The sequence below is a fragment of the Pecten maximus genome, chromosome 9, assembly GCF_902652985.1.
Source record: "Pecten maximus chromosome 9, xPecMax1.1, whole genome shotgun sequence".
Taxonomy (NCBI): Eukaryota; Metazoa; Mollusca; class Bivalvia; order Pectinida; family Pectinidae; genus Pecten; species Pecten maximus.
Window position 1 is genome coordinate 1,218,616 of NC_047023.1, and position 16,030 is coordinate 1,234,645.

The 16,030-nt window shown below is 34.5% G+C and overlaps 2 protein-coding genes across 3 annotated transcripts in view; one reads left to right on the forward strand and one right to left on the reverse strand.

Moving 5' to 3' along the window:
* The window catches only part of LOC117334054 (E3 ubiquitin-protein ligase NEDD4-like), a 51,930-nt gene extending 43,551 nt beyond the window's left edge, over positions 1-8,379 (forward strand). For both annotated transcript variants that reach the window (XM_033893485.1, XM_033893486.1), the window contains one exon: positions 2,233-8,379. In XM_033893485.1, the coding sequence (XP_033749376.1) occupies positions 2,233-2,335 (103 nt within the window). In that variant the 3' untranslated portion in view covers positions 2,336-8,379. The remainder of the gene's footprint in view (positions 1-2,232) is intronic.
* Positions 8,380-8,978: 599 nt separating this feature from the next.
* Positions 8,979-13,972, reverse strand: LOC117334732 (transcriptional repressor p66-alpha-like). Its single transcript, XM_033894526.1, is given in 2 exon segments — positions 8,979-12,435; positions 12,438-13,972. Coding segments are annotated over 2 exon segments (1,806 nt in total). The 5' UTR covers positions 13,723-13,972; the 3' UTR covers positions 8,979-11,914.
* Positions 13,973-16,030: the final 2,058 nt, after the last annotated feature.

The following is a 16,030-nucleotide window of genomic DNA, read 5'->3' on the forward strand; positions in this document are numbered from 1 at the left end:
GACCAGTCAAACTAGAATCAGTTGTAAATTAATGTTAGACCAGTCAAACTAGAATCTGTTGTTAACTTAATGTTAGACACGGTCAAACTAGAATCAGTTGTAAATTAATGTTAGACCAGTCAAACTAGAATCTGTTGTTAACTTAATGTTAGACCAGTCAAACTAGAATATGTTGTTAACTTAATGTTAGACACGGTCAAACTAGAATCTGTTGTTAACTTAATGTTAGACACGGTCAAACTAGAATCAGTTGTTAGCTTAATATTAGTCAGTCAAACTACACTATCGGTGAAGGATAAAATCTTTTTCAATTGATAAAAATCTACACAGGATTGATAAAAAAATTATGATATAGGACATGACTGTTCCTACGATATGTCACATGGATGTGTACATTAAATAATTCCTTTGTTTACGTGGATATGTACATTAGATCATTCCTTTGTTTACATGGATGTGTACATTAAATAATTCCTTTGTTTACATTGATGTGTACATTAAATAATTCCTTTGTTTACATGGATGTGTACATTAAATAATTCCTTTGTTGACATTGATGTGTACATTAAATAATTCCTTTGTTGACATGGATGTGTACATTAAATAATTCCTTTGTTGACATGGATGTGTACATTAAATAATTCCTTTGTTTACATGGATGTGTACATTAAATAATTCCTTTGTTTACATGGATGTGTACATTAGATCATTCCTTTGTTGACATGGATGTGTTAATTCCTTTGTTGACATGGATGTGTACATTAAATAATTCCTTTGTTTACATGGATGTGTACATTAGATCATTCCTTTGTTGACATGGATGTGTACATTAGATCATTCCTTTGTTTACATGGATGTGTACATTAAATAATTCCTTTGTTGACATGGATGTGTACATTAGATCATTCCTTTGTTGACATGGATGTGTTAATTCCTTTGTTGACATGGATGTGTACATTAAATAATTCCTTTGTTTACATGGATGTGTACATTAGATCATTCCTTTGTTGACATGGATGTGTTAATTCCTTTGTTGACATGGATGTGTACATTAAATAATTCCTTTGTTGACATGGATGTGTACATTAGATCATTCCTTTGTTGACATGGATGTGTACATTAGATCATTCCTTTGTTTACATGGATGTGTACATTAAATAATTCCTTTGTTTACATGGATGTGTACATTAGATAATTCCTTTGTTGACATGGATGTGTACATTAAATAATTCCTTTGTTTACATGGATGTGTACATTAGATAATTCCTTTGTTGACATGGATGTGTACATTAAATAATTCCTTTGTTGACATGGATGTGTACATTAAATAATTCCTTTGTTTACATGGATGTGTACATTAGATAATTCCTTTGTTTACATGGATGTGTACATTAGATAATTCCTTTGTTGACATGGATGTGTACATTAGATAATTCCTTTGTTTACATGGATGTGTACATTAAATAATTCCTTTGTTTACATGGATGTGTACATTAGATAATTCCTTTGTTTACATTGATGTGTACATTAGATAATTCCTTTGTTTACATGGATGTGTACATTAAATAATTCCTTTGTTTACATGGATGTGTACATTAGATAATTCCTTTGTTTACATGGATGTGTACATTAAATAATTCCTTTGTTTACATGGATGTGTACATTAAATAATTCCTTTGTTTACATGGATGTGTACATTAGATAATTCCTTTGTTTACATGGATGTGTACATTAGATAATTCCTTTGTTGACATGGATGTGTACATTAGATCATTCCTTTGTTTACATGGATGTGTACATTAGATAATTCCTTTGTTTACATGGATGTGTACATTAAATAATTCCTTTGTTTACATGGATGTGTACATTAAATAATTCCTTTGTTTACATGGATGTGTACATTAGATAATTCCTTTGTTTACATGGATGTGTACATTAGATCATTCCTTTGTTTACATGGATGTGTACATTAGATAATTCCTTTGTTTACATGGATGTGTACATTAAATAATTCCTTTGTTTACATGGATGTGTACATTAAATAATTCCTTTGTTTACATGGATGTGTACATTAGATCATTCCTTTGTTTACATGGATGTGTACATTAAATAATTCCTTTGTTTACATGGATGTGTACATTAAATAATTCCTTTGTTTACATGGATGTGTACATTAAATAATTCCTTTGTTTACATGGATGTGTACATTAAAAAATTCCTTTGTTTTTACAGCTTCAACAGACTTGACCTCCCACCTTATGACAGCTACGAGGACCTAAGGAAAAAGCTTCTATTAGCTGTAGAAAACACTGAGGGATTTGAGGGTGTGGACTAAACAGTCAGGCTCACTTTAACATGGAGGTGTTGGACATACCATGACTGAAGCAGACAGCTGTTGGCTCCTGAGCTTGCCCCTAGAGTCTCTGGATTTGTCAAACACTAGAATTCTCAAAAATATGAAAAAATTGAGAAATGGAAGTATTGCTCTGTTACAGCAAAATGGTCGGTTGGCAAACTGATCCATCATCGTCATCAGTCAGAATTTGACCAGAGCTGATATTCTAACCATACTTGCATTTTTAGCATACAGAAAGTCCAGAGTGACTATGTGATACAAAAAAAAGATGAAGTATAGTACATATTTCAGAGAACTTGTAGTATGACCTGCTATTTTGGTACCAAAGATTTTTATATGGTGTCAGTTCATGACTGTATAAAGATGTACAATTCCATGCTCTATAAAGAGGGGGGAAATACCCAATAGGAAAACCAAAACCCCAGCAGCAATACTTTGATTGATAAAGAGGTTAACATTTTGTAGAATATTTTAGGTTAACAATACTGTTACTGTTTTTTTAATTCTTCCCTCAAAAATTGTCAAAATAGAACCTATTTGAAATAATAACCTGTGCAACATCAAAATCATTCTGAAAGTTTGTTTTAGGTATCATCTGTATTATGCAAATTCAGATGTTGATTATTTTTAACGATATAACTGCTAGAACTTGCCAAATGTTTTTATTTCGCGTCTTATTAAGCATTGAAAATAATGAATATTTCTGGTTTGTAAATGAATACCACCGTTTCAAGTGCATATTCACGCTTTATGAACCATTTATCTTCACTCTGAAACAAGGAGCGTCATCACCTGTGCAGTTCAGTATTAGTTATATCTATGGATGAGAACAAATATTGAATGCTAGTAAAATTGTTTTCATTACAAAGTCAAGTAATCCAGAATTAAGTATTTATGAAATATAATTCATTGTTACATAACCATGAAACCAATGTCGTTTATTCCAAACCATAAAGGAGTGTTTCATTTGTGCTGGAACTTTGTCAGGAATTGAATTGAGGATGACGCAGAAATATCAACCATGTGTGAAAGAGTATATGTTTAAGTGGGTTTGTCTTACAATTTAATGTTTTGTATGCTGAAGTGTAAAACATACCAGTGGTGTGCTACAGTGTATGGCTCACTCCAAAACACCGGTGCTCGATTCTCCATTCAGGAGCGCCTAGGTCTCCAGTCACCTGTCAAGCCTCGTGGGTTTTCTTGGAGTTTCTCCATTCATTAAGACCTCATTATACGTTAAGTTGATAGAACTTATTTTTTAATATTAATTATGGGAGGAGGGGAGGCGATGTTTGTTTTTACCAGTGTATGGTTTGTAGGGGGAGGAGTGATAAGAAAAATAAGTTGTGTTACTATAGATACCTATAGCTATATAATTATACAGTCGTGCTACACCAGTGTGGTACATCGTCATCAGCCCAAACACAAACTGCTCAATACACATCTCTAACTCAAAACTTTAATTTATGCATCACTACTGACATTAAAATCTAAGCTTGATGTAGATTTTTTCCGTAAAAGTCTAAGCCACTCATTGATTTAGATTTTTTTTTTCATAAAAGTCGAAGCCTCATTGATTTAGATTTTTTTTTTTTTTTTTCCATAAAAGTCCAAGCCTCCCATTGATGTAGATCTCTGTTGCCATGAACAAATATTATGTAACAAGGTGTTAGTGGACATATCTGGCTAAACTTTTAATGGTTTGCTCAAGTGGACCTGAGTTGATTGAGAAATGATAAACCCTAGTGATCTTATGTACTTTCTGGTGAACCTTGAAAAAGTCTTTCAGGGCCTGTATTAACATCTGTAGGCCATTTAACATTTGTTTTACAACTCGAATGTTACATTAATTTGAAAGATTGCCAAACCAATTTGTCGGCATTAACGAACAGGTCCCATGTTTGTACCACAGGGGTTTCTAATATTTTCTTCAGGTTTTTCTAGGGCATGTCTTGTATTGCTCAATGGAAAAAAATTCCAATTACAAAATCTGCTGTACCTGCATGTGTGGTCTGTATGTTGCAGTCTGGTACCACCTGATTGGTTATGTGGTAGACATCTGTGTCCTGGCATTAGCTTGACCAACGGTCAGTCAGAAGGTTGTGTCAATTTTAATTTATCAAGTACATTGTAAATACACAAATTTAGCTATTAAAATATTCTAATGTACTGTACTATACTATTTATTTGCTTTGTATTATGATATGGCTGTTAATGCTTCATTCTATAATGGAATTAAGTTTTCCTACTTGACATATTTAATATAATACGTTATTATGGGTCAGTGAGAATAATAATGAGTCATTAGTATGTGACTATGTTGTTAGCAAATTCAGAAGTACACAAAAGTCTGGGCCGTTTTCGTTTTTGCGGTCAAAACGGATGGACCAGTTGGACCGATGTTGTTCTTTTAAGAAATAAAGACGAACCTGGTGATTTTATATTGTTTTCAGACGAGTCTTGACACAGACTTCCAAGGCCTGTATTAACATCTACAGGTCCATCAATATATATGTTTGAAATATTGCATTTAAAAACCAATGCACTGGTTTGTCCGCATAAACGAACAGGCCCCTGGTCTGATTGGATCATTTCCTAGTTCTTAAATTATAAGTTGTTTTTTTTTCAAAAAAACATATTTTAAATGACTGCTACATTAAAAAGTACTCGGAAATGTATCCAGAATGAGAAATATGTTCTAGATTATCACCAAAGATTGACTTTCTATTGTTCTAGTTCCTCTGTGTCCTCTCACACAAACAGACATCAAACATTTATAATTATTTATCATTCAGATTCTCGTCTTTCTTTTTAACCACTGTGGTTTCTTTATCTAAATTGTTGATTTCCGGTTTAGTATACTCGGTACTCTTCAATAGACACCAGGCAGGCATCCCTGAAGAAGTAAGACTGCCTAATAAGAATATTTCACACAAAGGTTCACAAGACTGGTCATTTTGGTCCATTAAAATGTAATGTAAATGGTCATTTTGGTCCATTAAAATGTAATGTAAATAGTAATCACTGTTTGTCCGTCCATCCACAAATTTTGTTCCTGGCTGATAACCTTGATATCTACCCGGGTATTTACATGAAGTTTGGTCGTGATGTTCAGTTCACAAAAATATATGCTGAGATAAAATGTCTAGGTCAAAGGTTAAGGCCAGTTTTTACATCTCTTCACTGATGGAACATTTTGTTATGGTCAAATTTGTGTCTATTCAGTGTTGAACATTTTGTGAAGACAATATTAAGCAAAGTTGATCGGAATGAAACAAGAAGTCAAAGATCAAGGACATTTGGTTCCAAAGGTCAAGGACCTCTATGACCATGGTTCTTAGTGGGGGGAGGTATTTAGGAGTTGAATGTATAACAAATCAAATCTATCAAAAGAGTTTTGTCCTCGGTTAGCCCAGCAAATATGGAGATGGCTATGCATGATAAATATTTCGCTCCCTTGCAATTGTTTTTGAAGTCCAAATGTCAAACCTCAATCTTGGAGATAAGGGCTTCTCTATGATTATTGGGACTATATATATTGCCAAGTGACGGGGTCCTTGACCTATCAGTGTTCTATTTTCTCTATTTTCTTGATTGGCGATGACATCCATAACTCTCATATTTATTGTTGTATTCTCTCTACATATCATCTCTGTATGCACATTTCATAAGATGCAATCTAGCTTTGTCTTTGCATGTGGTGTTATGACATTTTTTATTTGTTTTTCTGTTGTTTTGGAAGAGTTGAATTTGTTGAGAAGTTTTCTTTTCCAATGTTAAGAACTGTTTTATGTTTGTACACTACCTGGTATGGTCGATTGGTTGTCTATCTGGTGTAAAAAAATACATTGTCATGTGTATGCACACCATTTTTTTTTTTTTTTTTTTTTTTAACATAAATAGCATGCTACCTGTTATGAGAGGCATTAATGCAGATTTTTAAGATAGAAATATTTGTATTACCAGTACATTAGAATATTTGTATTACCAGTACATTAGGACAAAGTTGATAATTATTTCCATTGTCTAGAGAGCAATTTTTTAGCTGACTATAACGTCATATATAAGCAGTAGCTATATGTACATGGAATATGATCAACAAAATGAAAATTGTCCTATACTAGGGACAGGATGTTCTCGGTAGTATTACTGGCAGTCAAATTTTCTTTGTGAATCTTGTATTATTATTATTATTTTTTTTTTTTTTTTGTATGAAGGTTATATGATACCAACAATGTCATTCATTACATGTACAATATTTTTTAACACGTAGAGCCTTGTAGTCCAAACATAAGTGTGAATTTGTGTATTTTATCTGTTAACAACATTTGCATTCAATCATGTACAATCTGGTACATTGTATATAGTGATGTGTACTTAATTATGGATATGTGCCCTTATATGGCACTAATGATTGAAATATGCCCATATACGGAGTGAATGCTTGAAATATGCCTATATAATGGCACGGATGCTTGAAATATGCCTAAACATTTGTATATGGAATAGATGCTTGAAATATGTCCATATATGGCATGGATGCTTGAAATATGCCTATACATTTGTATATGGAAAAGATGCTTGAAATATGTCCATATATGGCATGGATGCTTGAAATATGTCCATATATGGCATAGATGCTTGAAATATGCCCATATATGGAGTGAATGAAATATGTCCATATATGGCATGGATGCTTGAAATATGCCATATGGAGTGAATGTTTGAAATATGTCCATATATGTCATGGATGCTTGAAATATGCCCATATATGGCATCAATTATGGATATGATGAATTACAATCCAATTAAAATCTAGATGGTCATTCTCACTAAGTTACATGAACATCTAACATGTAACGTAGTGAGAATGACCATCTAGATTTTAATAAGATTGGATGAATTATATCCTTTAATGGTATAAATGTGTAAATAGTGTGAAAATTAATGATGTACATTTATATATCTTAACATTAATAATCAAGATATAGGAACTGGATTCTTTCCTAAGCTTGAAGGGAAAACCGCTTGGCGTTGGTCAGTCTTTGTACTCTTAAGGTTTTAATCACTTCAGTACACGTACAAAGACTGCATTTACTGGTGATATTATGATTGTGTTGTCTCTGGTCACGGTTACTATGATTGGAGAATGAGTCTGGTGAGTTGATCAGACGAAGCTTTGGTGTAAATGGTGGGTGACGAGTGGTGTGACAGTGATGAGTGTCCGAGGAAGTGGATTATAACGTGTTTTACTAGTATACAGTGTTATATTGGAATATTGCTTTCATTTGTTGTTATATGTAATCCTGATTTTATTTCAATCTGATCAATGTCAACTCTTGATATTGGTGAAATTACAAGCAATTCTGTGTTGATTATGAACTATGATGACCGGTACATGGTGTTTGTGGTTAGGTTATTCGGATAACCAGTCAGAATTCCTCGATTCTCCATCTAGTATTTTCATAGGTAATAACACATTAATTTCTTCAGAAAAATGATATATTTCTCTTTTGCCCAGTCATAAAATCAGAAATTGTTCATTATCTATTATAGAGCATGTTTGCTGTTAAGAACAAAAATACCAGATGTGTTTGAACAGATGTTTGTAGTAGTGTTGTAAATACTGCTGGACTTAACCAGGATAGCTATTAAAAGTTCAACATTTTATATGGCAAACTTAATGAAAACTATATCCATAGTGACTTAAATGCAGTGTCCGAGAGGTAAATGATTATCGTTACACACACAAAGACTTGTCCGATGAGAGCTGTTATTAGTGGTTTAGAATGTACTAACCTCACCTTCCATACAAATCTATGTATTTTGTGATGAAATGTGATAGTCACATGACCTTTATGTGTCTGTTTTATATACCTGAACCTATAATGTACTATTTATACGATCTATTGGTGATCACACAAGGGTTTTAATGATCCACTCCTAACAAGTGATTTTTTTCTACTCAAAACTCTGTAACGTTGCCAAGATGATGTCATTATTAAATGAAGATGTTTTCTTAATTTGTGTTGGTTATTTTTGTTTTATATTCACACACATGTTAAAATGTGGAATTTTCTAAGTTATTAATATGTTAATGTCAAGATTACAATCAACCTATGGTGGATAGTCAGCGTAAACACCTTATGTTGGACAGTCTGTAAATAATTCCTGTAGATAGTCCATGTAATTAACACTTAATATATAGATCAAACTGTCCTAGTATACTTGACCCTCTACAACCTTTTCCTCAAAGATAGATGCCAAGATGAAGCTATAAATTGAAACGCTTCCATTTTGGTAGAGCAGATTTGTGAGTTATTTCCCTTGCACTGCATGTTCTACTGCATACATGGCACGATACATAAAAGGCAGCAAAATTTGTAGTCTTTTCTATATATGTGTCCTAGGCTCGGTTATAACCGGAACAAGGACGTTAAGCCCCATCAATCAATCAATCAATCAGTCTTTTCTATTTCTAACTTTGGTCCGAGTGACTCCCTAGACACTAAGTTGTGTAGGGAAGGGTTTGGGTTCTGTTCCCTGGCCGAGACACATTGAGTCAGTTGGTAATTATTACTTCTGCACTTAAGACGGACAGACAACAAAAAAGTTCAAAAAACTGATTTTCAAACATTTACTTTACAATGTTTGTCATTAAATAACAATTTCTATACAGTTTGGTACAAATATGTGACACTTGTGTCTTGAACACAACAACAAACTCCAGAAGAGGACCAAGTGATGTCATGAATGGCTATATAGGCGGATATTGTAAAAGCTGCTTCCTCCACTCAGCTGAACCAACAGCTGTCCTCAACAGTATTGCTTATCATACAAAATACACCCAACAGTCTACGGTAATAATAAATACTAGTTTTGATTTCCATACAACCTAATAACATTATTGAAACATTTTTCTATATCCATAACATAGACAGAAATTAAATAACAAGTTTTATTCCCGATCAGTTTTACAATTTTTAACATTTGATAATTTTCCATTTGGCATACACCACTCTCCAAAATAGGTGGGTTACTTCCCTTGAGTTGACTAGCAGCATTATATGAAAATAGCAAGTCCTAAACAACTGAAATAACTTGGGTTTCACAGTAGATCAAGAAATATACCAGAAACTTTTTACACGTAAATTTGTACAACTAGGCAATAGTTATAGACTAGAATTGAACGATTTTGTCAACATTCAATTTTCTTTTCAGAAAAATAAATCTTTCATACCAATTCCATTCCAGTTCAAGTTGATTTTTTTAATCTTTTCTACTTACTTTAAATTAAACACTTTTTGTTTTACTAGGCCTATAACATTTTTTTTCTTTAAATGCAAGATTAACTTGTGAAAATCCATGAACATACAGTAATCACAAAAATAAGACCTAACATTATCAAAGTATAAAATCTTTTTGGTGTGCACTACATACCCAGATATAATTTCTGTTAAAAGTTCTCTATCTGCACTTGCTCTGTATTGCTAAAAAATGTGAAAAACGCACCACTAGTCAAAAATATCAACCAAACTTAAAATTCTGGTACAATGACTCAAAAACCAGTGTTTGTGCTGGGACCTTTGCTATATATACAGTTGAAAAAGAAGATGCGTAAACAAGACAGATGTCGGTAGCACTATTGATATCCTATAACAGTGTCTTGTCCAGTAACAATATGCGAGGCCTAAAATTTGATTCTCGTAATCCTACCCACTCTTCTGACACCTTCCCTGCAAGTCTCATATTCAAAGTATTGATTTGAAAAAGCACAATACAAGTCAGAATATTTGTGCCACACAAGAAAAAAAATACAAAATCTGAAAGCTGTGGTTTCCTACAGAAAACCTTTTTTGTTGGCCTCAACATACAGAGCTCTAGATCTACGTTAGGTATACACGGTCAGTACAAACGTTACTAGAACACTAGGTACTGTGCGGTCTGAGGTCACCATAAACCACTGTATACAGACTTTAAACTGCTGTGTGAAATATCTTAACAAGTTCTATGTACAATTGTCCATCCAACATACACTTCACGTGACAAATCTCATTTTACTGTGTATCTGAGGTTACTTTTGGCATATAAGACATCATCACATTAAATATAAATTAATTAAACATGATGAAATATTGCAAAGATCTTGACAACATGGTTCATTGATGTATCAGAAGTCGAGACCAGCTCTCCTTTGACAGGGGGATGTTGTTCCTTTGGGTTGAAGGTTAAATAACTTCACACAATAGGAGCATTGATCAATATTTACACAATAGTCCCTGCTGTCTATATATATAACCATCAGTGATTGGATGAGGTACATGTTTTCCTGCTCATTTTTTTTTATTCCACTTTTCTAGAAAATGTTTCAATTCAATGTACATATTTGTACACATCAAAAAAAGGGAAAATTAACCTCAAGCTTTCAATCATATACATCTGTATGATTTATTCAAGACTTTTCCAACAATAATTTGAAATGAAGAGATTGATCAAACAAATTCAGCAGAATAAATGAATGAAAATTAATCTTAAAACAGGATACAATTTTTTCCCTCTAACATGATAACAACAAACAAACAAATGACGATTTTACTCTAATGACGGCAGTACAAATTTATCCGTTACCTGTGGAAATCTGAGCAGTTGATGAGTGGTGTATATGACAGATACATAGATCTGTAATCCATCAATTAACACAAAAAAAACTTCCAAATTTGAACCTCAATCTGACTATACACAAGACTAGTGTTCAGGTTTCTATTTCAAAAACAAAAGTTGACCTCAATTACAAAACTAAGCAAGAAAGATGCAATCTGCAATTACTAATAAATGTATGCATACATTATATGTATGAAAATAATAAACTTTGCAATGCACAAGATGAAAATGAAAAATATTTCGTTGTTTTGAGTTTAACTATGGTCATTTCACAGCACTGAAAAAATCTATTGACAACAAAATCTTCTGGAAAGTCAAGGATTCAAGATAGAGCTTAAAAACATGATACATTTAAAAGGTCTTTATCTTAGAGCTACACATGCATTGTACTATTAGTTTATCAAAGGGTTGAGAAAATCTGTAGATAAACATCTATACATATGATAATACTACAACACATTTAGAACAAAGGAGGCATTTTTTCTTCGTTTATATCCAATATTATGCTTGTTTTAAAAGACACTTATATTATATTCTTACTGTTAAACATCTGCAGTTGTTGTACAAATTCTAACAGAACCTTTAATCATACATTTCTGTTCACAATCAGATCTAATAATGGACATGTAGGTCACCCCAGGTTGTAAATGGAATTAGATCGCTCAAAGATGTGACAAAACACAGATGTTCGAACACCTTACCATAAAAAGTGCCACCACAGAATAAATCTATATTTTTAATCTACCTTTTACACATGATCTAATTCTTACGGTAATGAAACCCATTCAAAATGTTTCAATTATAATTAATGATGAAATGAGTTATAAAATAAGCAGCTGAACAATTAGAGACAAGAAATCGCAAGTGATAAATCTCCACACTACAAATTTACATAAATCATGGTCGCCACGACATGGCTCCCTTGTTAGGAATCATGTCTAGGAGATATTGTCGTTGGAGTTGTAAATCTGATGGCTTGGCCCCATATGGAATTTGATATGGGAAGCCCCCTCGTGCTGCAGCAGCTGCAGCAGCAAAAGGAGCCATACCTAGGGGCTGGCCCATCCTCAGAGCTGTTTGATGGGCTGCTGCCGCCTGATGTGCCTGTATGAAGTTCTGATGCTGGCGGATTGTCTCGGACGTTGCTTTGTACACTGATGAGGGGAGGGAGGACGGGGGTGGCCCTGAGGACAGTGAGCTGTTGCCACTACTGCTCGAGGAATTGGCCGTTGTATGGCTTTGCTGCTGTGTCTGTTGTTGCTGCTGCAGGGACGAGGATGACGATGAGGAATTAGAGGAAGCATTTCCATTGTTGGAGGAGGAGGATGTTGTTTGGGACTGCATCCTTTCAATCTCCTGCTCCTGCTGAAGAGCCTTTACGAATGCACTCTTCAGGCGATTTGTGTGCTCCTGTTTAATGCCTTCTTTTGATTGGTCGTTACACAGTTCTCACAAATCACATTCTTGGACCCTGCTTTCTCACGCTTCCACACAGGTGTAAAGTCTGTGTTACACTGAATACATGTGAATGGATTACAAACCATCTTCTCATCAGGATTTTTCTGTCCCTTCGATATAAGTGCAGCATCAATGATGTAATTGACAGCTTCTTCCAATCCAAGCAGTGATATAAAGTCAGGGCTACCCAGACTTGGAATGAAATTCATTTCTGGTGGTGGAGGTTTGGGTGGAGGAATCTGTAGGAGAGTTTTCTCCAACTGTTTCCTCAAAGCCATTTTGGCTGCAGCCTGACGTTGGGCGGGAGTCTGATTGTCTACTTCCCTGGCCTCGCGAGCTGCCTGAGCAGCCGCCTGGGCAGCTTGTGCTGCCTGAGAACTCTGACTCTGTCGGTAGTTTGACATGATGCTCCCGTGACTTCCATGAGACTGGTGCGACTGTCCTGGCACAAGGCCGCTTTGATATCCCATGTGTGGTATCCGGCGATTGTCGATGCGCTGTCCACCACCCATATTCACCAAAGGAGGGGGTCCCTGCTGGTGTGTCCTACCGGACTGGGGAATCTGATTACCCCTCATGAGTTGTGGAGGCTGGCTATGTGCAGGTCGAGCCTGGGGCTGCTGCTGTTGTTGCTGCTGCTGACTTCCGCGCACTAAAGGTGGGGGTTGAGATGAAGACTGCTTCATGGCGGGCTGTTTGTTGTTAACACTTGTGTGCTCCTGCAACTGATGTGACAACTGACTCTGCTTCAATTTTTTCAATAGCACTAATTTGGCTTCCTCATTACGTAACTCTGATTCAAAATGCTTTATGAGTTTACGTCTCTTAAGGATTTCGCTCGAAGTAAGTTCATGAAAATCTCCGTTCATCAAAGGTTCCTCTTCAGATTCTGAATCTGAAAGCATAATGATATCATTACCATTTGTTGTGGAGTTTGACTTGGTACTGAGATCCATCGGAATGTCAATATCTAAACGACGGTTTTCCTTTTCACTGTCTTCAGACTTCCCTGTAGATGCGTCATCATCCATTTTACCCTCACAGACTCCATTCACTTTCATTTCAGTGGGTTGTGAAGGACGTTTACGCGATCGATGTGGTAAGCTGTTGGACAAAGTTCCACCATTTTCGTTTGGTTTTTTCTCGTCCTTGGAGGCTAGATTTACATTTTCTCCAGATTTCTCACTTTTTTCTGATTCATCACCATTTGTTGTCACTATCTCTGAAGCATTTTTCACTGTTGTCATTAGCACCAATTTCTTTTCTTTCCGTCACATCGGAATCACATTTTTCCGTTTCTTTATCACCACTTTCATCTGTTTTTTCCTCCTCTTCATCTTTTAGAATACCAGAGTTATCCTCAACATCCTCACTTGCTAACTTTTCATCCACTTTTGAATTAACTTCTTCCTCTTTTTCGTCTTTATTCACATTATTTTTTTCACTGTCATCCTCAGTGTCTTTTATATCACTGTAATCAACACTTTCCTCCATATTTTCCGAGTCTTCAACATTGTCACATACAGAGCCCTCCAGAGTAGTGCTGTCCTTGCCATTTTCGTTCCTTTGCGACACTTCCAAATCAGTTTCTTCGTCGGTTGCTTCAGATTTTGTTCTGCAGAGAGAGAAACCATAGACTTAAAATCAAATTCAATTGAGTTATTTTCACAATATTCATCAATTAAACAAAACATTTCTATAAAATCACAGCACAATTTTAACCCCCAATAATTTGTATGTGCACAATATTAGAATTCATTTATCAATTTTTAAAAGTTGAAATGCAAGAGTCAAAATCCGATTCAATTAAAGAATACCCTCTACTGAATGCCCTGTTGTTCAGCTGTACATTTAGTGTTTTCCAAGCCTTCGTATATAAATACAAATAAGGAAGGAAAGGTCATGAAACAGCCATATTGAACAGATCTTAAGTAGACTTTATAAGCATGCTAAAATTAAGTCATCTACGTATATACATGAAAACAGTATTATTGAAATTAGTTACGAGGAACAAACTGTCCAAAATTCTTCATTTTAACGTCACTACGAGAATATTTTTCCATGGGCCACATTAGCTGTCAAACGATTATACACAACTACCGACCGTATTCGAACTAATAAGGGCGCAGGGCGCGGGTAATTGACAGTGGGGGCGCCCTTATTAAGATTAGTTAAATTCTTAAGTTTTATGAAACAGACTATACCTTATAGCAGAATACCCAAGGCTGTGGAAACGGTAAAATATTCGGTCATAAAAATATTCCAGGTGAAGATATCTATTCATTATCAAATATTAAGCTTAAACATCACTTGCATATTCCTGTAAACTTGTAAACCATGCCAGCTGTTCTTTAGATCAGAGAACGTGTGTTCCACCATTTATGTTCAAATGGAGCGCTTTTATGTTCTATTTATAGACACAGGTGATTTCCCAGATCATATCAGACATCGTTTTCTTTGACCTAATAATTGATTTACAATGTCTTTTACTAGCTTTCTGTTCTAAACAAAAGTTATTTATCAACAAGAATGAAGTCTTTTACTTTATCTTCAAATAAAGATGGGAAGTTATTATTTGTATGTGTGTTTAGTTTCAGGTGCTCTTTGCACTGACATGTCATCTGTAGGAATAGACAAAATGTGGCGAAAACTAGTGTTCCAGTTACTTAATTTGCTGAAGAAAATTGAACACATAAAGTAGCAAAACATTTCACATGAATTATTACTTTTGAACACCATTTTGACACTTAGTCAAAGATTTATTTCCTTGAAAAGGGTAGAGGCGCCCTTATTAGGTCAAATACGGTATAACTTTAAAAACAACCAACATTTCTTAATAGGTTAACAGGTATAATTCATAAAGAATTAGGTTTTTGTCTGTACCATAAACTCATTATTACATAGAAATAAGCAAGGGTCACATACTTTTAGACTTGGGGCTGAATCACACAGATTCTTTATCAGATATTCAACTATTTCAGCAAGATTTACCAAAAAATATACACAATATCAATTGAATTCTCAATAGTTTTATGGTGCAATTTAGATTTATATGCATATAACTGCACATGGCTGCAGCACTTTCTAATATCTGCCTAATGACCAAAATGAAACTTTTATAAAGTGTTAATTCTACGTCAAAAACTGTAATTCTTTGTTGCTGTAACTGAAACAGGCCACAGGCTTTGCTGGTTATGATGCTAGCCGACTCTCATGTCAATCAAGAATTTTCGACTGTTAAAGTGTTTCCCAGGAAAAAATTGCTAGAAAATCGTAACAAGCCGGTCAACAGTTTGTGCTTTTGACCAAAGTGAAACACTGAAACACACCAGAACATTCAAATGATTATCTTATGATGTTTCCGATTAGATTGACCTTTATCTCATTATCTTGGTCATTCAGGTAAAATGGTTGTTTCATGGCCAGTGATAAATCTACATGCGAGTCCAGAATTTCGATAGGACTCACAGAATATCTGGAAATACTTCAATTTTATATTATGGATTAATTTGTTTTTACATTTGAAAAGCACTAATGAAAATAAATTGTATACTG